The sequence below is a fragment of the Felis catus genome, chromosome C2 (genome assembly GCF_018350175.1).
Source record: "Felis catus isolate Fca126 chromosome C2, F.catus_Fca126_mat1.0, whole genome shotgun sequence".
NCBI classification, from domain to species: domain Eukaryota; kingdom Metazoa; phylum Chordata; class Mammalia; order Carnivora; family Felidae; genus Felis; species Felis catus.
In genome coordinates this window covers 131201198-131224347 of record NC_058376.1, presented here as the reverse complement: position 1 = coordinate 131224347, position 23150 = coordinate 131201198, and the positions used below count along the sequence as shown (strand labels likewise).

Below are 23150 nucleotides of genomic sequence, written 5' to 3'. Positions count from 1 at the left end.
TAACAAGTTGCTGTGGCCAAGATCAAAGAGGTTTTTTCCTGCTTTCTCCTCAAGGATTGTGATGGCTTCCTGCCTTACATTGAGGTCTTTCATCCAGTTTGAGTTTATTTTTGTGTATGGTGTAAGAAAGTGGTCCAGGTTCATTCTTCTGCATGTCGTTATCCAGTTATCCTACCGCCACTTGCTGAACACACTGGCTTTATTCCATTGGATATTCTTTCATGCTTTGTCAAAGATTAGTTGGCCATACATTTGTGGATCCATTTCTGGGTTCTCTATTCTGTTCCATTGATCTGAGTGTCAGTTCTTGTGCCAGTACCATACTGTCTTGATGATTACAGCTTTGTAATACAACTGGGATTGTGATGCCTCTTGCTTTGGTTTTCTTTTTCAAGATTGCTTTGGCTATTCAGGGCCTTTTCTGGTTCCATACAAATTTTAGGACTGTTTCTTCTACTCTGTGAATAATGCTGGTGTTATTTTGATAGGGATTACATTGCATATGTAAATTGCTTTGGGTAGTATTGACATTTTAACAATGTTTGTTCTTCCTGTCCAGGAGCATGGAATATTTTTCCATTTTTTTGTGTCTTCTTCAATTTATTTCATAAGCTTTCTGTAGTTTTCAGTGTATACATTTTTCACTTCTTTGGTTAGATTTATTCCTGGTATTTTATGGGTTTTGGTGTAATGTAAATGGGATTAATTCCTTGATATCTCTTTCTGTCACTTCATTGTTGGTGTGTAGGAATGCAATTGATTTCTGTGCATTGATTTTATATCCTGCAACTTTGCTGAATTCATGAATCAGTTCTAGCAGTTTTTTGGTGGAATCTTTTGGGTTTTCCATATAGACTATCATGTCATTTGCGAAGAGTGAAAGTTTGACCTCCTCCTGGCCAATTTGGAATGCCTTTTATTTCTTTGTGTGGTCTGATTGCTGAGGCTAAGACTTCCAATACTATGTTGAATAACAGTGGTGAGAGTGGACATCCTTGTCTTGTTCCTGACTTTAGGGGGAACGCTCTCAGTTTTTCCCCGTTGAGGATGATATTAGCATTGGGTCGTTCATATATGGCTTTTATGATCTCGAGGTATGCTCTTTCTATCCCTACTTTCTTGAGGGTTTTTATCAAGAAAGGATGCTGTATTTTGTCAAATGCTTTCTCTGCATCTATTGAGAGGATCATATGGTTGTTGTCCTTTCTTTTATTGATGTGATGAATCACGTTAATTGTTTTGCCTATACTGAGGCAGCCCTGCATCCCAGGTATAAATCACACTTGGTCGTGGTGAATAATTTTTGTGATGTATTTTTGGATCCAGTTGACTAATATCTTGTTGAGGATTTTTGCATCCATGTTCATCAGGGAAGTTGGTCTATAGTTCTCCTTTTTAGTGGGGTCTCTGTCTGGTTTTGGGATCAAGGTAATGCTGGCTTCATAGAAAGAGTTTGGAAGTTTTCTTTCCATTTCTATTTTTTGGAACAGCTTCAAGAGAATAGGTGTTGAGTTTCTGGTAGTGTTCTCTGGTCCTTTCTAGTCTTTGTTGCTTTTGGTATGTATGTATGTATGTATGTATGTATGTATGTATGTAAGTATGTATGTATTATTATTTTTTTCATCTTTTCTCCCCTCACAGAATCCCCCTTAAAATTCCTTGAAGGGCTGGTTTCATGGTCACAAACTCCTTTAATTTTTGTTTGTCTGGGAAACTTAATCTCTTCTTCTATTTTGAATGACAGCCTTGCTGGATAAAGAATTCTTGGCCGCATATTTTTATGATTCATCACATTGAATGTATCCTGCCACTTCTTTCTGGCCTGCCAACTTTCTGTGGATAGGTCTGCTGCAAATCTGATCTGTCTTCACTTGTAGGTTAAGGACTTTTTTTTTCTCTTGCTGCTTTCATGATTCTTTCCTTGCCTGAGGATTTTGTGAATTTGACTATGATATGCTTTGTTCATGGTCAGTTTTTGTTTACTCTAATGGGAGTCCTCTGTGCTACCTGGATTTTGATGTCTGTGTCTTTCCTCAGGTTAGGGAAGTTTTCCACTATGAGATGCTCACATAACACTTCTACCCCTTTTTCTCTCTCTTCCTCTTCTATAATTCTCCTATGATTCTGAGATTGTTCCTTTTTAATGAGTCACTGATTTCTCTAATTCTTAATTCATGCTCTTTTGCCTTAGTCTCCCTCTTTTTTCTACATCATTATTCTTCAGAAGTTTGTGCTCTATATTGCTGATTCTATGCTCTGCCTCATCCATCCTTGCCACTATGGCATCCATTCGAGATTGCAGCTCAGTTGTAGTATTTTTTATTTTATCCTGACTAGCTTTTACTTCTTTTATCTCTGCAGAAAGGGATTCTAATCTGTTTTCAATTCCAGCTAGTATTCTTATTATCATGATTCTAAATTCTGGTTCAGACATTTTGCTTTTATCTGTGTTGGTTAAGTCCCTGGCTGTCATTACTTCTTGCTCTTTCTTTTGGGGTTAATTCTTTTGTTTCATCGTTTTGAAGGGAGAAAAGGAATTAATGAGGTAAAAAAATATATATGTATTAAAATTAAAATTTGTTTAATTAAAACTATTAAAATTAAAAAATTAAAAACAATACACACACAAAAAAATCAACTAAATGATGCTAGATCCTAGGTGTGTTTTGGTCTGGGTGGGAAAGGGGCTTGATAGATTAGAGAAAAAAGGGGAAAGAAAGAAAAAGAAAATAAAGGAAATCGTTTGAAATTTTGAAAAAATGAATACACTGAAGTAGAATAAGATGAAATGATGGATGTCAAATAGAATTTGAAAAAGTTTACACAAAAGTAAAAAATATAGTAGAAAAAAATTAAAAATATTTTTAATAAAAATTAAAAATAAAAATAAATTTTTCTTTATTCAAGAAAAAGAAAAATGAGAAAGAGAAAAAAGAAAAAAGAAGAAAAAAAAGAAAATATGAATAGATGGACTGGTGAACAGAGGGAAATACAATTGAAATTACTTCGTTTTCCCCTAGAAGTCAAACTATGAAGCGCTTTATAGTCTGTAAACTAAGCAGTCAGAGAGACTTGTGATCCTGAAGAACGAGGTTGGCCCAGTTGTGTGGGTCATAGTGTAATGGCTATGCTCTCCGCTAGATGGCGCTGCTTAGCTTACTGAGGTGGATTGTTGTGTCTCTGGTAGGCGTGTATGCGCATGTGCAGGAGCGGTGAAAATGGCGTCACCCAGCTACCCAGTCTCTAGTATCAGAACTCTGCTCTCCCCAATCACCAATTGCACACCCATCCTTTGTCTTCGGCTTCCGTACTCTCCCCACATTACACTGTCTGTGACCAAGCCCCAGGCAGCACCTGCCTCTTGAGTTTTATCTCAGATGCGGCTGTGTTTCCCAACCCCTTACTTCTGAGGAACGGCGGCTTTGATCCGTTTTGCCCCTCTGCAGGAGGGTCTCACTGAGCAGTGGCCAGTGTTGGCCCCACCCAGGAAAGTTCATGAGATCGTGCTGCTGCTGATGCCTAGAGACTGTGGCTGGGCGCCAGCCCGCCCCAGAAAAAGTTCACGAGATAGTGTAGCAGTAGCATTTCAGGGATTACGGCAGATCACAACACACATCTGGCACCAGGCTTCACCCTTAACAACCTTGTTCCAGCACCAGCAAATGTGGTTGTTCTCCCAGGTCCACTGGGGCCTTGCCTTTGGGGTAGCCTCTACCAGTTGTCCTTCCAACAGGGGAACCACCTCTCCCATGTGACCTGGAGACCCCCAGATTTCACTCTGCTCCTTGGGATTTGCCCTTCCCACCAGAGCACCACCAAGTATCAAGCTGCTGCATTTCAGACTCTGCACTGCCCCTGTTTATAGAGTCTTAATGGAATTTAAATCCTTTCTCCCTTTTTAGTTCAGTCCCTGTGGGTGTTTCCGCTTTCCACTTTCTCTCCAGCTGCTTTTGGCGGGGAGTGCTTTTCCCATATTCTCCCCCACCCCCACCCCCATCTCCGCCTTCTCTCCGCAAGTAAAAATAGCTCCCTGCTCTCCACTGCTTCTCTCTCCCCCAGTTCACCTCTCCATGCTCATACCTGCTGAGTTCTGGGGTTCAGGTTGTGCAGATTGTTGTGTTAATCCTCAGATAAGTTTTCTAGGTGTGCAGGATGGTTTAGTGTTTATCTGGCTATATTTCATGAACATAAGACACATAAAAACTTCCATGATGTTCTGCCATCTTGGCTCCTCCCCTGGAATTTTTTAAGATGCTACTTTACATGGCAAAGGAAAATTAAAATTGTTAATCTGATGACATTAAAATAGGGAGATTATCAGGGCTCCCGGGTGACTCAGTCAGTTGAGCTCTGAGTTCGGCTCAGGTCATGATCTCACAGTTCATGGGTTTGAGCCCCATGTCAGGCTCTGTGCTGACAGCTCAGAGCCTGGAGCCTACTTCAGATTCTGTGTCTCCCTCTCTCTGCCCCTACCCCACTTGCATTTTGTTTCTCTCTCTCTCTCTCCCTCTCTCTCTCTCTCAAGAGTAAATAAACATTAAAAAATTTTTTTTAAGTAGGGAGATTTTCCTGGATTATCTGGGTGGGCTCAGTATAATTACAAAGTTACTTGAAAATGGAAGAGAGAGGGCAGAAGAGAAAAAAAAAAAAAACAACAGGGATAACAGTATTAGGACTTGTCCTGACATTGGTGGATTTGAAAATGGAGAAACTGGAGGTGGGGTGGGGACAATAAGCAAAGGATGGCAGGCAGCCTCTAGAATGTGGAAAAGGAAGGTTTGTAATGCCTCCAGAGGGAATGCAGCCCAGCTAATACCTTGATTTGAGCCCAGTTCAACCCATTTTGGACTAACCTCTAGAACTGTAAGATAATAAACATGTTGTGTAAGCCACTACATTCATCATAATTTGTTACAGCAGCAATAGAAAAACAATGTGGTATTTTTTTCCCTAGGTATTAAATGTAATTTTACTTGAAGTTAACAAATCAAAAACTGAAATCGAGTAATTGCTGAACTTCAGATAAATGTTTATCACAAAAGATATTAGTTATTAAAATAATTCTTTAAGGATAAAAATAATGATCATAAAAATGTGTGAAGGCTAGAGTCGTTATGGTATTTTCTAGCTATGTATGTCACTTTATTTTGTTTTTATTTTTTGTTTGTTTTTATTTATTTTTGAGAGAGAGATAGAGGGCAAGTGAGCAGGGGGTACAGAGACAGGGAGACACAGAATCTGAGGCAGGCTGCAGGCTCTGAGCTGTCAGCACAGAACCCAACATGCGAGTTCATGACCTGAACCAAAGTCGGATGCTTAACCAACTGAGCCACCCAGGCACCCCTATGTGTGTCACTTTAGATAATATTTATTGAATTCCTGCTCTTCCTGGTAAGTCAAAACATTAAGGCTTTTCCAGGGTGACTTCCCTTACCTCCCAATTCTATTTTGTTTTTACATTGTTAAAGTTTGTAATTTTATATTGATTACATTTTGTTCTAAAACCATAATTCCCAGAGATCTTTATTCTTTAAAATAGGGAGATTGTCTTGGAATTTTAACCTGAACTAAGGGCCTCAATGAACCTATCAAACTTTTTTTTTTACCATAGCTTCTTCATTTCTGAGTTCTTAATTTTATCTGTTTGCTTATTTGTTAGTGTTTTTACTGTTTTTGTTTTATTATTATTATTATTTTTGTAGGAGTCTCTTATAATCGTTTGTATTTATGGGGTGTCAGTTGTTACTTCTCCCCCTCCATTTCTGATTTTGAGTCTTTTCTCTTTTGTTCTTGATGAGTCCAGCTTAGGATTTCTCATTTTTGTTTATCTTTACAAAGAACCAGCTCTTAGTTTCATTGATTTTTTTATTGTGTTTTTAGTCTCTATGTCTTTTATTTCTGCTCTGATTGTTATTATTTCCTTCCTTCTATTCACCTTTGGTTTTGTTTTTTTCTTTTTCTAGTCCCTTTAGATGGAAGGTTAGGTTGCTTATTTGAGCTTTTTCTTGTTTTTGAGGTAGGCTTCTGTCACTACATATTTCCCTCTTAGAACTGCTTTTGCTGTGTCCCAAAGATTTTGGACCATGTGTTTTTATTTTCATTTGCTTCATTTTCATTGTATGTGTGTGTATATATATATATATATATATATATATATATATATATATGTATATATATATATATATATTTTTTTTTTTTTCCCTCATTGACTCATTGGTTGTTTAGCCTCCACGTGCTTATGTTATGTTTGTTGCAGTTTTTTTCTCCTAATTGATTTCTGGTTTCATACTGTTGTGGTCACAAAAGATGCATGGTATGATGTCACTTTTTAAAAATGTATTGAGACTTGTTTTGTGGCCTAACATGTAGTCTATTCTGGTAAATGTTCTATTTGCACTTGAAAAGAATATGTATTATTGTTTTTGGATGAAATGTCCTATGTATATGTCTGTTATGACCATCTGATTTAATGTGTCATTTAAAGACACTGTTTACCTATTGATTTTCTGCCTAGATGTGGGGTGTTAAAGTTCCCTACTATTATTGTGTTACCATCAATTTCTCTCTGTATGTCATTAGTATTTATTTGCTTGATGTATTTAGGTGCTCCAGTGCTGGGTGCATAGATATTTACAATTGTTATATCCTTTTGTTGAATTGATTCCTTTATCATTATGTAATGCTCTTTTTTGTCGCTTGTTACAGTCTTTGTTTTTTATTTTGTCTGATCTAAGTATTGCTACCCTGGCTTTTTGTTTCCATTTGCATGGTAAATGTTTTTTCATTCCTTCATTTTCAGTCAGTATGTGTCTTTAGTCCTGAGGTGAGTCTCTTGTAGGCAGACTATAGATGGGTCTTGTTTTTTATCCATTCTACCACCCTATGTCTTTTGATTAGAGCAGTTAACCCATTTACATTTAAAGTAATTATGATAGGGGCGCCTGGGTGGCTCAGTCGGTTAAGTGTCCGACTTTGGCTCAGGTCATGATCTCGCGGTCCGTGAGTTCAAGCCCCGTGTCGGGCTCTGTGCTGACAGCTTAGAGCCTGGACCCCGCTTCAGATTCTGTGTCTCCCTCTCTCTCAGCCCCTCCCCTGCTCATGCTCTGTCTCTATCTCAAAAATAAATAAAACATTTAAAAAAATTTTTTAAAAATAAAGTAATTATGATAGGTATGTACTTACTGCCATTTTGTTCATTGTTTTCTGGTTGTTTCTATAGTTCTTCTCTGTTCCTTTCTTCTTCTCTTGCTTTCTTTGTGATTGGTGAGTTTCTGTAGTGTAATGTTTGGCTTTCTTCTCTTTATTTTTTTTGTATCCATTTTAAGTTTTGGGTTTGTGGTTACCATGAGGTTCATGTATAACATCCTAAGTATATAGTAGTCTATATTAAGTTGATGGTTATTTAAGTTTAAACACATTCTAACAAAAAACTTTAACTCCCTCCTCCACATTTTATGTGTATGCTGTCATATTTTACATCTTTTACTCATGATTTTCTTATGTCTAATTATGGCCATTTCTTTTCCATTTAAAGAAGTCTTTAACAGTTCTTATAAGGCTGGTTTCGTAGTGATAAACTTCTTTAGATTTTTTTTTTTGTCTGGGAAACTCTTTATTTCTCCTTCAATTCTGAATTATAACCTTGCCAGGTAGAATATTCGTGGTTATAGGTGTTATTCTTTCAGCACTTTGAATATATCATGCCGCTCCTTGCTGGCCTGCAAAGTTTCTGCTGGAAAATCAGCTGATAGACTTTTAGGGTATCCCTTGATGAAACTTTTGTTTCCCTCTGCTTTTAAAATCTTTCTTGATCTTTAACCTTTGACATTTTAGTTATTATATGTCATGGTGTGGACCTCATTGGGGTAATCTTATTTGGAACTCTCTATGCTTTTTGAACCTGGATGTCTGTTTCCTTTCCTAGGTTGTGGAAGTTTCGGCTATGATTTCTTCAAATAAGATTTCTGCCCCTTTCACTCTGTCTTCTTTTGGGACCCATAAGATGGAATGTTTGTTTCCTTGATGTTGTCCAAGAGATCCCTTAACCTATCCTCATTTTCTAGTTTTTTTTCTCTTTCTTTGCTTTCAGCTTGGGTGCTTTCCATTACCCTGTTTTCCAGATTGCTGATATGTTCTTCTGCATTTGCTAATCTACTGGTTCATTCCCTCAAGTGTGTTTTTTTATTTCAGTCATGGTATTTTTCAGCTCTGATTGGTTCTTTTTCATATTTTCTGTCTCTTTATTGAAGGTCTCACTGAGTTCTTCCATGCTTTTTCCCAGTCTGGTGAGTATCTTTATGATCATTACTTAAAATTTTTTATCAGGTATATTGCTTATCTCTGTTTTGTTTAGTTATTTTTCTGAGGTTTTGTCTTGGACTTTGTTTTGGAGCATATTCCTTTGTGTCCCCATTTTGCTTTACTTTCTATTTGTTTCTATAGATTAGGTGGAACAATTACTTCTAAACTTGGAGAAATGGGCTCATGTGTGGTGTCCCCTATATAGAACATGTGTGCAGGGCACCTGGGGGACTCAGTTGGTTAACTGTCCAACTCTTGATTTCACCTCCAGTCATGATCTTGCAGTTCATGAGTTCAAGCCCCACACCAGGTTCTGTGCTGACAACACAGAGCCTGCTTGGGATTCTCTCTCTCCCTCTCTCTCTGCTCCTCCCCAACTCATGCATGCACACACTCTTTCTCAAAATAAATAAACTTAAAAAAAAAAAAGACTATGCATGCATGGTGACTTTTGCTGGCTGGCTAGAGCTGGCTGGTGTGAGCTGGGGATGTCTTGAGACTCTCCATGCAGGGGGTACCCTGGAAGGATACCTAAAGCTGAAGTGGTGTAGATTGGAGGAGGGGGTCCTGTGGTCCTATGCACTGAGAATACCTTGGCAGTAGCTAAAGCTGATGTGGGTACAGGTCAGGGGAAGCCCAGGGTTCTAATCACTGAAGGCACTCTGGCAAGATAAATGAAGTGAGTGCAAGCCATGGGGTCCCAGGGCTTTATGCATAGAGGTCACCTTGGCAGAATAGCTTAAGCTGAAGTGGATGTAAACTGGGGTGGGGGGGCATGGCCCTAGGGCACTCCTCTCAGGGGGCACCCCGATAGGGCAGCTAGTTTTTTATTTTAATTTTTTAAACTTTTATTTCATTGTGGTAAGAAGAATTAACATGAAATCTAAGAAGAATTAACATAAAAATCTGTTAGATTTTTTTTTTAATTTTAAGTTTATTTATTTATTTTGAAAGAAATAGAGACAGTGCAAGCAGGGGAGGGGCAGACAGAGACAGAGACAGAGAATTCCAAGCAGGTTCCATGCTGCCAGCTCAAAGCCCGAGGTGGGGCTTGAACCCACGAAATCATGAGATCATGACCTGAACCAAAACCAAGACTTGGACCCTTAACCAACTGAGCCACCCAGACGCCCCTACCCTCTTAGGTTTTTTAGTGAACTATAGTACTGTCAGTTATAGGTACGCTGTTCCACAGCAGATCTCTAGAACCTGTCTTGCTCAGCTAAATCTTTATGCTTATTGATTAATAACTCCCCATTTCCCTCTTCCTCCAGTCCTTGGAAGCCACGCTTTGATTCTATGAATTTAAATATTTTAGATACTTCATGTAAATGAAATCACGCAGTATTTGTCTTTCTGTGACTGGTTTATTTCACTTAGCATAATGTCCTCAAGGTTCATCCATGTTGTTGCCTATTATGAAAATTGACTATTTTTCAAAATAAAAAATTTATTGAGAAGAGTGGCATTGTTTTATACCTTTACAATTTTTTAAAAGTGGCTTAATAGATTGCAGCTGGATTCTCATATCTGCTTTTCATTTAGATTTATCATGACATTACATGTAATATAGTGTCTGGAAAACTATGTACTCATGAGAGGATCAAAGTGAAAAAGACAAGGAAGATCTTAGTGCTGTTTATGAAAGTAATTTAGATTTTGGGCTCTCCTGAAAGGGTCTTGGGGACTCCCACGGTCCCTGGACTATTCTTTGAGAACTGTTCTTCTAGTCATGAAGTGAGATACTGGAAAAGCCAGCATTAAGTATTCCTGGGTATCATGAATAATTTCTCCATTTGTACTGCCCTGTTAAATAATTTTTAATAAACTGGCATAAAGGATAACAAAGCAGCAGGATCTCCTTTCCTGAATATGGTGCTCTAAGGTAGAAAACCTACTCTATTTGAATTTCACAGGTGTGAAATCATTAATAAGCAGACATGATGTTGCCAGTGTTATTGTAATGGTCATAAAAGCTGCAGTCTTACTGAGATGATACACTTTTATGCTTTAATCGACATCATTTTATGTGCTAAGTAGGTGGATGCAAGATCTTGAAATTGTTTGAGGGGCCTCCTGTGGGGATAATTGTGTGGTGAAGTGTGTTCATTTACTTATAGATTTACCCCCAGAGAGCTTGGGAGTTTCTCAGTCAATCACCCAAATGCCTGGCTCCAGCATTTGCTATGCATAGCAGTTTTCACCACTGAGGAATCCCAAATAAGATGCAAATTGTCTGATAAATTATTTTGTATTTCTCTTTCACTTTTCCAAAAAATAGTCCTTGGAGAGCTGTAGCATCAGCAAATGCAATCAATGCTTTAGAGCAGGTTGATTTTCCATTTTTATTGTTACGGAAATAAAACCAGAGACTGGGAGGTATGGCGACAGTAAAATGTGCTCTTTCCCTGGAGGCGTGGGATTTCAGACCATATCTTTAGGTACACTGTTCTATGTCAACATTGATAAATTACACAACAGCTATCTCTATTTTTGTGTCTGTAGTTATAATCTTAGATTAATATATTCTTATTTTGTTTAATTTTCTCTTGGGAAGGTATGAAATTATTTTTAGTTGAATGGCCTATGAAAATTTTAGGTGCATTTGACAAAGGCATTTAATGTACTGATGGAATAAATGTAATTCTAGTTTTCTCATTTTGAGTAGAATACACAGCAAAAGCAAGGATGGGTCCGAATTTATATATCTTTATGTATATATACCTTTTTCATTGTGAAGATTTATTCTATCCTATTAAGTTTTCTGGGGGCTTTTCAATAGGATCCTATTAATTCAGTTCCTAAGGTCAGAAATGCGTAACATTTTCTCACTTTCACATTAATCCTTTTCTTCCTCCCTGTTGTTTACAATCCTCATTTTTCATTTTATGGAGGGAATCAGCACAATACTTATGCTATTTGCATTGTCACATTTTTGTAAATTTTTCTTGTTGAATAATTTGGTAAAAATTATCCCACCATTTTATTTTATTTTTTTTTAATTTTTTTTTAACGTTTATTTATTTTTGAGACACAGAGAGACAGAGCATGAACAGGGGAGGGGCAGATAGAGAGGGAGACACAGAATCTGAAACAGGCTCCAGGCTCTGAGTTGTCAGCACAGAGCCCGACGCGGGGCTCAAACTCACGGACTGCGAGATCGTGACCTGGCTGAAGTCGGACGCTTAACCGACTGCGCCACCCAGGCGCCCCTATCCCACCATTTTAACAATGAGTTTTGCTTGTGCTTTATTTATTTGTTTATTTATTTTGAATTTCACTTGTGTCTTAAATTAAGTTTTGCAATTGATCAAATCGGAGAAACCGTAATCACTTATAAAATACAAAATCTATTTCCCCCTTTTGTTTCTCTTAGAAATTTTCATCCTACTAAGGATCATGTAGTTGGATGTATCTTCTTAACTTTGTCTTTTGCCTGATAAATACAAAGAAAGGTCAAGTCCAGGCTTCCCACACTGGCTGTATGACATTAGACAAGTCCTCTAACTTTTGCAAGTCTCAGATTGTCATCTCTGACATGGGTTCTGAGAATCCATTCCCAGGCCACTCACCTAATGCCTCAATTGCCCAAGGCTAAGCAACTGTCACCTCACCTGGTGTGTTAAACCTGCCTCTGGCTAGTCTCTGGCCTCCAACTAGTTCATTCTCTAAATGGCTGTCAAAATGTTCTTTTAAGAATGTAAATTAGAGTTTGTCATTGCTTTGCTTAAAGTCCTCCAGTGGCTTTCTATTGTGTTTCGAATACAAAATAGAAAACCTTTCACAGGGCCCACAAGGGCCCTGCTTACTTGCTCCCCACTTGGCCAACCTTGCCCAATGTTATGATTCATGTCACTCCTGTTAGGGAGACTGGCCGTCCTAGGTTGCCTGGGACTTTCTCGGTTTTAGCACTGAAAACTGGAATAGTTGGCCACTCTATTCCTGACGGTCCAGCTACACTGGCTTCCTTTCTTTCCCTTGGATATGCCCATATCTTTCCCACTTCACATCCTTTGCAAATGTTCTTTCTTCAGGAAGCCACATCATGTTATCTCACTGTGTACCTGGTCTATGCCTATTCATTCTTCAGGCCTCAATTTGAATGTCCTGTTCTCAGAGAATCCTTCCCTCAGCCACAGATATAAACTGGATTCTGTGAAGTTAATAGAAAATGTATATATTGTTCTCTGTCCCCAGTTCCTGGCACAGAGCTCCCAAAACCCTTGTAATATCCTAAGGGATAAGAGTACCATAATGATCTTCTGTCCTACTATTTGGTCTTTGACCCTGATTCATGAGGCAAAGTTCCTAAATCCTTTGGAATTTCCAGAGTGATAGGAATATCTTTAGTTCTACTGAGATGACTCTTGGTGGATTTGAAGGCTCCTGGATTTGAAGAAGAGGCAGCTCCCAGCTCCACAGTTTCTGAATGTATTTATCTGGAGTGGCCAGTAACTGCTTACTGTCTATAGCAGAGGTGGACAAACTTTCTTAAATGGTCGATAGTAAATATTTTAGGTCTTACAGAGCACACTATCTCTGTCACAACTACTCAACTTTGCCATTGAACTCTGCCATCATAGAGAGAAAACAGCCATGGATGACAGAGGCTATGACTGTGTTCCAGGAACACTGTGTTTACAAAAGCAGGCCCAGATTTAGCCCATAGGCACTAGTTTGCCGACCCTTGGTCTAAGTAATTTTCTGCCCGTTGTCTTTGGGTTCTGAGAATGTTGGTAAATTCACTAATGGCACTGGAAAACGTAAATTTGAAATGAAATTTGCTTGCAGGATGTCCTCCTTTCCTTTATTGAAACTTGGCTTTGGCTTCACTGAAACAAACACTTCTGATACTGTTACCATGCAAATATATAGCACATCCATTTCTTCTTAGTTATTAAATAGGGTGAAATTAATTTTCTAGTGGGATGACTTAGCATTATTGCTGTTTGTGAAAAGATTTTGATGCAAATCAGTAGGCATGCCCTGGGCTTTTTCATTATGTGTTGGATGAGGACAATCACAGATTACAAAAACATATATGCGCTGAGAGGAGGAGCTGGATATTAACAGGGAGAGGGCACTGAACCTTGTGATTTCAAGATTTTTTTTCTTCTCCTTTGTGAGTGCTGATTTCTTGGGAATGTTACCACCTATATATGAGTTAGAATTCCATAAACACCGTGGCTGAACAATTCAGCAATACCTTGGTTCAGATCAAGAGACCAGGTGGAGCTAGGGTTGGGGGAGGTTCACTGTCCTTGAGGAACTGAGCTCTGTGCAGCAAGTTGATGGGGTTGGATGGACTGGGTGCAAAGCAAACTGAAATTTCATTTGGATTTGGGATTTGGGTTGGTGGGACAGAGTCACAACTGGGTGATCAAATTGAAATGTAAGTGGTAACTAAGAAGTGAAAGTGATGATGGTCAAAAATGTAGAGAACCAAGAAGTGACTGGAGATGTGAGTCGGGTTAAGTGCTTCAGGGGGGCACTTTGGGATGAAGAACAGGTAAATACCTGGGATTCCATTACTTGTTTTTAGAGGAGGTATGTGACAGGAGGGTATCAGATTGGATGAACCAAGTAAATAGAACTTCTAACTAGGAAGGAAGTGTCAGAAAAACATTTCCCCCATATAGCAGCTGCTGTCACTGTTCCATCCATATCCCCTTCCATTCCTTTACCATTTTTTTGGACTCAGTCTCCTACCTATGTTTCTTTTGTTGGGGGTGGGGGGAGGGGAAGGCTGCTCTCAGACTCCCAGAGGCTGCTTTTCCAGTACTCAAAGAGAGCCAGAAGTGCCTAGGAATTTGCCCCTCACTCCTGCCATGCACCACCCCCCCACACCCAGAGTTACCCAAGGCAGCCTTTTAAAAGTGATGAATGTGTGCAAGAGTGTAAGTGTTCCAGTGCCTCCACCAACTGTCCCTAGAGCTCTGTGGTGAGCCATGATTACCCCTTGTGGGACTCTGCTTGATATGGGCCCTTTGCATGGCTGCCAGCCCCCTCTGTCCCACTTCCTTACCCCCTACCAGTGGTTCCTGGGATCCTTTCCTAACAAATAACTTTGATGAAAGTCCTCATCTCAGAGTCTGTTTCTGGGGAATCCAATCTAAGACACCTAGTTTTTTTTTTTTTTTAAGTTGGAAGTAGTTCCTGGCTATTATAAGAGACCTAGGGGAGTTTTTCTTATCTGTTTTTTTTCTGAATTAAGCTTTTTCAAAAATTCACTTTGATGGTTTTATTGGTCTGCTGTCTCTGTCAAAGGACCCCCATTTGAATCACTAATCAGTAATAGTTAAGGAAAAATGACTTTAATATTCCCTGAGCCTTTTCTGCAGATACTTGCTCTATGGTCATGGTGCAACACTGGGTACCCACGCCTGCCAGAAGGAAGCCTTGCATAGATCCCACTCTGCATGGTGGCCTTGGTGTTGTTCATGATGGCCATCAGTGTTTTGACCCAAATAGTCAGTCAGACTCACCGGAAAGGTTTTAAAACTCCAAACAAAATGAAGATGACAAGATTTTCTGAGAATGACTGTAAAGAGAACTCTACCAGAGATCTGTGGACAGTTTACCATGAATACTTAGAGACCAAGAGATTTTCAAGGTAGGAAGTAGATTCTTGTTTCCATTTGTCAAGTAACTGGTCCCCAAGTCAGCATTTAAGTGTTGGGGTGGCACTTTATCCCGGAAGTGTCCTGGAATTCTACTTATTTGGGACTTCTGCAATCTACATGGAAGATCTGAGTTCTCTTTGCCAGCTCCATTCATCTTCTCTGCCAGAGTCCAAGTTGGGAAAGAATATTCCTGTTAGATCTCATGATGGTTAATTTTATGTGTCAACGTGGCTAGACTATGGTACACAGATGTTTGCTCCAACACCACTGTGGGTGGGCCTTATCCAATCAGTTGAAGATCTTAAGAGAAAAAAATTGAGGTTCCCCCTGAGAAAGAAAGAATTCTGCCTCCAGACTGCCTTTGGACTCAATACTGCAACATTAACTCTTGCCTAGGCCCCCAGGCTGCTGTCCTGCCCTACAGATTTTGGACTTGCCAGCCTCCCACGACAACTATGAGAGCCAATAACTTAAAATAATTTGTCTCTCTGTCTCTGTCTCTCTTTGTCTCTCTGTCTCTTTCTGTCTCTCTGTTTCCATATCCTATTGGTTCTGTTTCTTCAGAGAATTCTGACATAGATCCCCCAGTCAGTCTCATATTCTGTACATTTCTCTGTTTAATCAGTTCATGCCCACCTTCATGTAGGTTATGGCACATCTTAGCTTTATGGCACTTTTCTCCGCATGAGTTTTGTGAATACTTAGAATTCTAGCAATGTAATGTGGGGCTAAAAATAATTACATACTTACTTCCCCTAAATATGACTTTGACCACTTGAGGAACAATGTGAAATTTCATTAGTATGTGACTATTCAAATCCATTATGTGTCCTAATTATGAGCCTAATCCTGTTACATGTATGTTTTTCTCTTTACAATCATTTAAAGGTTGGGATATCACCAACTTGAATATTAGGAGAGAGTTCTAGTGTAAAGTCTTTCCTGATTCATTATGTAACCTCAATATAACAACTCAACTATTTATACATGATGATAAAATAAGTATTTTCCTAAAAAATGAAAGAAAAGCTGGAAATTTCTACATAGTTTTTTTGTGGCCATCCTCCAATATACCTCACAATGATTCTTGCCTCCTGGTGTTCATGCCCCTGAATGGTCCTCTCTCACGCTGAATAGGACTGACCTGTGTAACCAGTAGGGATTGTGTGGAAATTGAAAAACGTGTCTTCCAAGGCTAGATAACAAAAGATATTGCAGCTTCTGCCTGGCTCTTTTGGATCATTCCCTCTGAGGGAAGCCAACTGCTGTGTGGTAAGGACACAGCTCCCCTATGGAGAGGGTCTTGTTCGAGGAACGAGGTCTCCTGACAAGAGCCACATGAGTGAGCTTAGGATTGGATGTCCCAGTCCCCATCAAGCCTACAGATGACTATAGCCCCAGATGACTTCTTGGCTGAAACCTCATGGTGGGCCCTGAACCCAGACGTTCCACCTGTGCCACTCCTGGATTCCTAACTGATAGAAAATGTGTGAGATAATAAATGTGTGGTGTTGTTTTAAGTCGTAGTCTGGGGCAGTAATAGATATTATGCAGCAATAGATAACTAATTCAGTAATTTTTGCTGAATGGCTCTTTCTAGTGACTTCACGTGTAAAAAATTACATTTTAACCTCTGGTCAGGGTTCTAGACATTACTTGAAAGTGCTCTGTAGTATTTAGTGGTATGCATGTGGTAGAGATAGTGGTTGGGAGGAGGAAGAGAAAGAGACGGCTTATGGATAAGACATGGAGGCTGCAGTGAATTTAAAAAGTCACCATTTGCAAATATTGCATTTGTGAGTATGTGATGAAATCGAGTGGCTACCTCTAAGGAATGGCCAAACAGAATTATGTAGTCAGCATGACTTAACACAAATGAGCACTAGATTTGGAATCAGAAGACGTGGTTTGGGGTCTGCCACTTTCAAATTAACTTAAAAAGGGTCAAGCAGCTCTAAATGTTATATTCCTTGTCTGCAACATGGGGGGCTAACACCACCTACCCGTATCATACCGTGTTGTGAGGGAGGCTTAAGTGAGAAAAAGTATTTGAAAGCACTTTAATTGTGAAGGATTGTACAAAGGTAAATAATTATTACTTACTCTTTTGGGGATATGTAAATGGAAGCTTGTCTAGACTTTATAAACCATGAAACAGCTCCTTTTAAACATGGGCTTACCTTCCTCTCTAAGACCATATCTCATGCCACAAGAAGTGGCCAGGTCCAGAAAGGGTAGGTCACCCAGGAAATCTAACATTGCAATAGAAATTTTCCTCAGTAGGACCATAAAAAGTTGCCTAAATTGATGCGTATAATATTCACTTCCTTTAATTGAAACATTTAAATGAATGCCATGCCCACAGTATCAGTGCAGTAGATTTCCCTCGTGTTTTTGTGATCACTGGCCCATCTTGCCATATTCAGTTTGCCTGTTCACATTGGTGAGCTAAGCACGTCCACACCAGCAGGCATCTTCTGGCAGTTTCCTGACTGTCTCCAGCTGGCCAGTTAACTGAGGGGTGCTGCCAATGGGAAACAAACATTTTCCAGGAGAATAGAGGTGGGAAAGAGAAATTATAACTTCAGGATTTCATTAGAGAGGAAATCCTGTTTGGCTCACAAGGTGTTGTTTCTGCCAACAAACAAATTGCTAAATGCATTCCACGCAACCGAGCTTCTGTTTAATGAGGAAATATAGCCAAAGAAAAATAAGACACAGGCAGACACTTCCTTGTGATAGCACTTTAAATTCTTCAGCTTCATGAAAATCTTAGTTGTAATCTCACTTCTTGACAGACACTTGGTGACCAGGAGCAGAAAGCTGTGGTCGAATCTCTTGCTACTCAAATTGTGGTTCGTGGACCAGCAGCATCTCCATCACCCCAAGCATGTCAGAATTGCAGACTCCCAGGCCCCACTTCAGACCTACTAGTCAGAAGTCATATTTCGTCAGGTGCTCCAGAGGATTCATATACATGCTGATCTCATTGATTCTTCCATGTCTTACATTTGCAAACCTTAGAGCAGGATAACAGCCTGAAATCATCTAGTTCAGTGTCCAACTTTTAGGGTGCTGAATTATTACTGTCCCCTGTTGACAGATGAGACCCCTAAGGCCCAGGAGTATCAGCTCCTTCAGAGTCTCTGTTCAGTCTCCCTATATTTCTCCTTGAGAGGGTAGATTCTCTGGCCTGTATTTATTTCTCTGAATCTAGTGGAGGAAAGACAAACTTACCTACTTATTTTGACTTTTGCTTTCTAAACTAGAAAAACAAGTTCAGAGAAATGTTATAGTTTTGCCTAAGGGAGAATCACATTGGCATGTAGAATAAAAGCACACACTTTAGACCTTGAGGGAGACCTATTTCCAAATGGATCATGGGAGTTTATTTCTGTCATGTGTGTGGGGGGTGGGGGGGGAGGAGGCTTTTGTACACTCAGTCAAACAGATGTCACCCAAAGAACTCCTCATAGCAGAACCTGCAGTCCTATATATAAGAAAGGCACTGTACTGTACTTAATTTAGCTCTCCTTACAAAAAGGGTCATGAATATGCATTTTGGCTAAGAAAATTTTTTCACAGCCTCATGTGTGATGCTGCTGGCTAAGCTAATCAACAAGACTAATTTTAGCCTTAGTTTTGAAGCTTTATTTTAGAATAGGTCACACTATTAATACTAACCTATAGCTTATCGTGTGAGAGAAGAGAACATCAAAAAGACATAAAACCAAGCAACTGCCATGTCCCCAAGACTATAAACATATTGTTTGTAATTGAGCTTTAGTTCCACTTACAGTTAGTGATCTGATTAATAAAGTAGATGTGATACCTGCTATGCAGTAAAACACATTATCTACTTTGGGGATCTAGGAGGTCCATGAGCCGCCTTTCTCTGGGGTGAAGGGAGGGAGATGAATATCTATTAAAACTCTACATTCCATTTGTATGGAAATATTGAATCACCATATTGCACACCTGAAACTAGTATGATGCTGTATGTTAACTAACTAGAATTTAAATAAAAACTTTAAAAATGGGTGGAAAAGCTCTACTTGTTGGTCCTATATAAAAGAAGGTGGAAAAGGCATCCTCTAAATGAGAAGGTTTGATTTGATGGGTCCTTTGAAGTGGCTCTGGGCACATGCAGAGGAGGCCCAGCATTAGGGTGGGATCAAGTCACTGCCTCTTCCCTGTTAAGTCCAGGACTAGGAGAGTCAGAAAACCTCTGGGCCTGTAGTTGTACCTTCTTATTTGCAGGGATCAGGATTGGTGGTGGTGGAGGGTGTGCTGGCCAGAGGAGGAACAAAAGGTCAGAAAGGTGAAGTGACCCACATCCCAGGGTTTCAAAGAAGTCTAGGCAAATCCAAACTGGAGGCTGTAGTCCAGCATAGCTAGACATATAAAGGAGGACACTCTAGAACAGCACTGTCTGGTGGGACTGTCAGCGATGATGGAAGTGTTCTATGATCTTGTCACAGATGGCTTTCAAGTGCTTGAGATGTGGCCAGTGTGACTAAGGAATTGAATTTGTCATTTTATTTCATTGTAATTGATTTTAATTTTAATAACCACTTGTGCATGGTGGCTACCATATTGGACAAGGCAGTTCTGGAAGGAGAGCTCTTGAAAGGAATGAGGTTAGAAAGCAAGAGTGAGTTCAGGAGAAAATGTAGAGTCCAGGTCACAAAAGCCAAGGTCCTGATCTAAAGGTACATGAGAGAACCATCTGGAAAGCATCAGAAAAATAAAACTGCCTGGACCCAGCCCAGGACTACCCAATCAGAATCCCTTTTGGTGCATACCTTTAACTGAGAGCTACGGAATTCATTGGTAAGAGAAGACAGGTCTGGGAAAGAGAGTACACCCAGGTGATAGAAGGCCTGGACTGCCAAGCTGAAGATTTCATACTCCATTTTATTGGTAGTGGGGGAGACAGATGGGGAAGAGAGACATGGTAGTGAGTGCATTAGGCAGAATTTGTGGCATCCTGTGTTAAGATTGGAGGTGATTGCAAAAGCTTCGTGTTAAGACATTATCTGGAGTGTTCATTTCTGCTTTGGAGTATGAGTGTGTTCATTTCACTGGGGGATGTCCATATCTTTCCCTGGACTGAACATTGGTTCAAAATGTTCCTTAGCAAATGTGCTGCTGTAAGCCTCCAGCCCCACTAAACACTATGGTGATTGAAAATTACAGTTGCTTCCCACAGGCCCAGAAGGGGGCTCTTTGTAATGAAATAGAGATGCAGCAGCATTTGGAATATGGAGTAACAGCCTCTCCAGGCCCTCCAGCAGGGACCCATGGTATCCATAAAAGGGGATGATTCACATGGAAAATTATTTTCCGAGCGTACCCTTCCCCCTCCAGGACTTCTGAGCTCCCATGAGCAATCTTAATGGCTGCTGATGGGAACTAGGACACCCTGAGAACTTGGCCCCGCTGATGACTCACTGAATAACCGTGAAAACCCGTTTCATGGTTCACAGTGCAGGGAGGGATGGCTTTTAAAAATTGAAAAGGAAAAATAAACCCAGTATATGTTGAAGTTTAGAAATTGGCAAAATGCCTTTTCCAAAACAGCAAAGTTTCCGAGCCATTTTTTTTCTTCTAACAGTGCAAGGGAAGATATGTCCAAGGGTGACAGACCTAGTGCCTTTATTAGCTGCTGGGAGAATGAAAGGCTGGGGACTCAGCCATGGTGGAGTCCAGCTGTCTCCCTGAAAGACATGTCGCCTCTACCTGGGGAGTTTGCTGTAGCTCTGCTGTTGACCCTTTATACATGAGTGCTTCTTTGACGTACCAAGGATGAGGTAACCCAAACATCAGTTTGGATGCCCTGTCCCAAAATTTGGGAAGCTTGACTCAAACAGAAGCTTGTCCAGAGCTCTCTTTGTAATTGATGGGCAGGCTCCGTCCACCTCCATCTCATGTTCTGAGGCTGGTGGCCTCCTTTGGCACCTTTTGATTCACACAGCAAACCCAGTCTCTCGCCTACTACACCAAGTGTTTGATGTGCCACCAGCTTGCTGGCTCTGACCCCTCCTACTCTCCTTCCCAACCCCTTTTCTGGAGTAAGGCCAAAGTCCTCTTCTTGTCTCTGGCAGAGGGATCATATTGTCTTTCCCTGCCCTCTCGTCAGGTATTTTTCTAAATGCTTACAGTTGGGTGCCTGCTTCAGCAGCACGTTTACTAAAATTAGAATGATAGGTACTTATATTTGGTATGAAAACTGTGAAGAAAACAAACATTCTCTACCTGCTAAAGGAATAGTAATGGTCATTTATTAAGCACTTTACTACGTTCTAGACACTGTGCTAGATAGAGCATTTTAAGAAAACTTTGAGGGCTGCCTGGGTGGCTCAGACAGTTAAGCATCTGACTCTTGATCTGGCTCAGATCATGATCTTATGGTTTGTGGGTTCGAGCCCTGTATCAGGCTCTGCATTGGCAGTGCAGAGCCTGCTTGGGATTCTCTCTCTCTGCCCTTCCTCCACTCATGTGCCCACTCTCTCTCTCCTTCTTTCAAAAAATAAATAAAAATAAACTTTAAAAAGAAAAGAAAAGAAAACTTTGAGCAGGGCAAGTATATTAGACCTCAACAGACAAAAAATTTGGCTGTCTGAGATATAATTTATATCTGACAAATGACTCACTTTAGCAGTGTCCGTAGGTATTGTTTGTAGAAAGTCTGAGGGAATAAATGTATAACATAAAAGAATGTGACCTTGCTGGCATCTGACTATTTTCCTTTAAGAGGTGTTTACATCATTGCACAACATCACCCACCTCGTATAGAATTGTATGTTACAGCTATGAGTTAAGGTATTATTATAATACCCCCAAGTCTTTGATTGGGCTCCTTAGATGCAGAGCCTGAAATGGTTATTCTGGCGTATGTGTTTTATTGAGGGAGAGCTTTTGGTTTCAGGGGGAGGGTATATCTAGACCCACAGAAAGCTCTGGAGCATGAGGGATATGAGGGGCCCAGGTCCACTTGAGTCATTAAGTCGTTGGCCAGGACTTTGCTCCAGGGTGGAGGGAACACATAACCTCTTTGATAAGGAAATTCTTTGATCTGAGAGCAATTGTCTGGAGAAGGGCATTTGTGCCCTGTAGCAATTGTTATGGGCTGAATTATGTTCCCCTAAAATTCATATTTTGAACCCTAACCCACAGTAACTCATAATGTGACTGTATTTGGAGATGGGGCCTTTAAGGACATGATTAACTTAAAATGAGGCTGTTAGGGTGGGCTTTAATCCTATCTGACTGGTGTCTTATCAGAAGAGGAGATCAGAGATTAAGACCCTGAAAAACCAGTGCTAGAGAGTCAACCCCCCACAAGCCAAGGAGAAACCAAACCTGCCAACAGCTGGATCTCGAACTTCCAGCCTCCAGACCGATGAGAGTAAATGTTGTTTTAGTCCCCGGTCTGTGGCATTTTGTTGCGGTAGCCCCAGCAGAGACTAACACGGCAGCCAGCGCTCACAGCAGCTGGATGAGTGTGTCAGTTATATTTTGGGGTGCGCCTGATAAGGAGGTTGGGTGGCACATCAGTAGTATTCACTACACCCACATACAAATGGGAAAAACCACCAGAGAAGTGACATCAGCTGCCCAAGGTCACAGAGCCAATAAGCAGCAGAGACCAGATTTGAACCTCAGCCTGACCCTACAGTTTATCCTCTTAATCTCTCAGGAGCAGCAGACATCACCAGTTAACTTGGGCTTCAATTTCTGTGGTTTTTTTTCATGCCAATTTGCCTGCACCTTACACAAGATAGAGCTCCCTGGGGAAACTGAGGCAGCTCAGCAGAGACAGTGTCTGCATCTAAGTGCCTTCTCAAGGCATTCTCTCACCCAGTAGTTTTGGGAATGTTGTGGCATATTAATCATAGGTTTTTTCGGCATATGAGAAGATGATGTTTTTATTTAAAATGTTTTCATTAAAAAAATGGATTAAGGCGATCTTTTTCACACCCACAAGTGCCATATTTAGGAAAATAAGAAATCTGGAGAACTGCCTTGTCAGTATAATAATAACTATTGTCATTCTGAGCACTGCTGCTTCCAGTTTGTGATGTGAGAACGTGGTCTTTAGAGGCCACATCAAGATCTAACAATAGATCAGTTTGTTCTTATTATAGCTTTTGTTCAATATTTTCTGGCTCAAGATAAAGCCATTGCCCACTTCAGAAAACTAGGAAAGAAAGGAAAAATAAA

The 23150-nt window shown here is 40.2% G+C and overlaps 1 protein-coding gene across 24 annotated transcripts in view; it reads left to right on the top strand.

Annotated features, from left to right (window-relative positions):
- Positions 1–23150, top strand: part of NEK11 (NIMA related kinase 11) — a 281142-nt gene that overhangs the window by 135983 nt on the left and 122009 nt on the right. For 19 of the 24 annotated variants that reach the window (XM_045037604.1, XM_045037603.1, XM_045037600.1 and 16 more), the window contains one exon: positions 8250–8285. The exons of the other annotated variants lie outside the window; for them this stretch is intronic. In XM_045037604.1, the coding sequence (XP_044893539.1) occupies positions 8250–8285 (36 nt within the window). The remainder of the gene's footprint in view (positions 1–8249; positions 8286–23150) is intronic. 24 annotated transcript variants of the gene reach the window in all.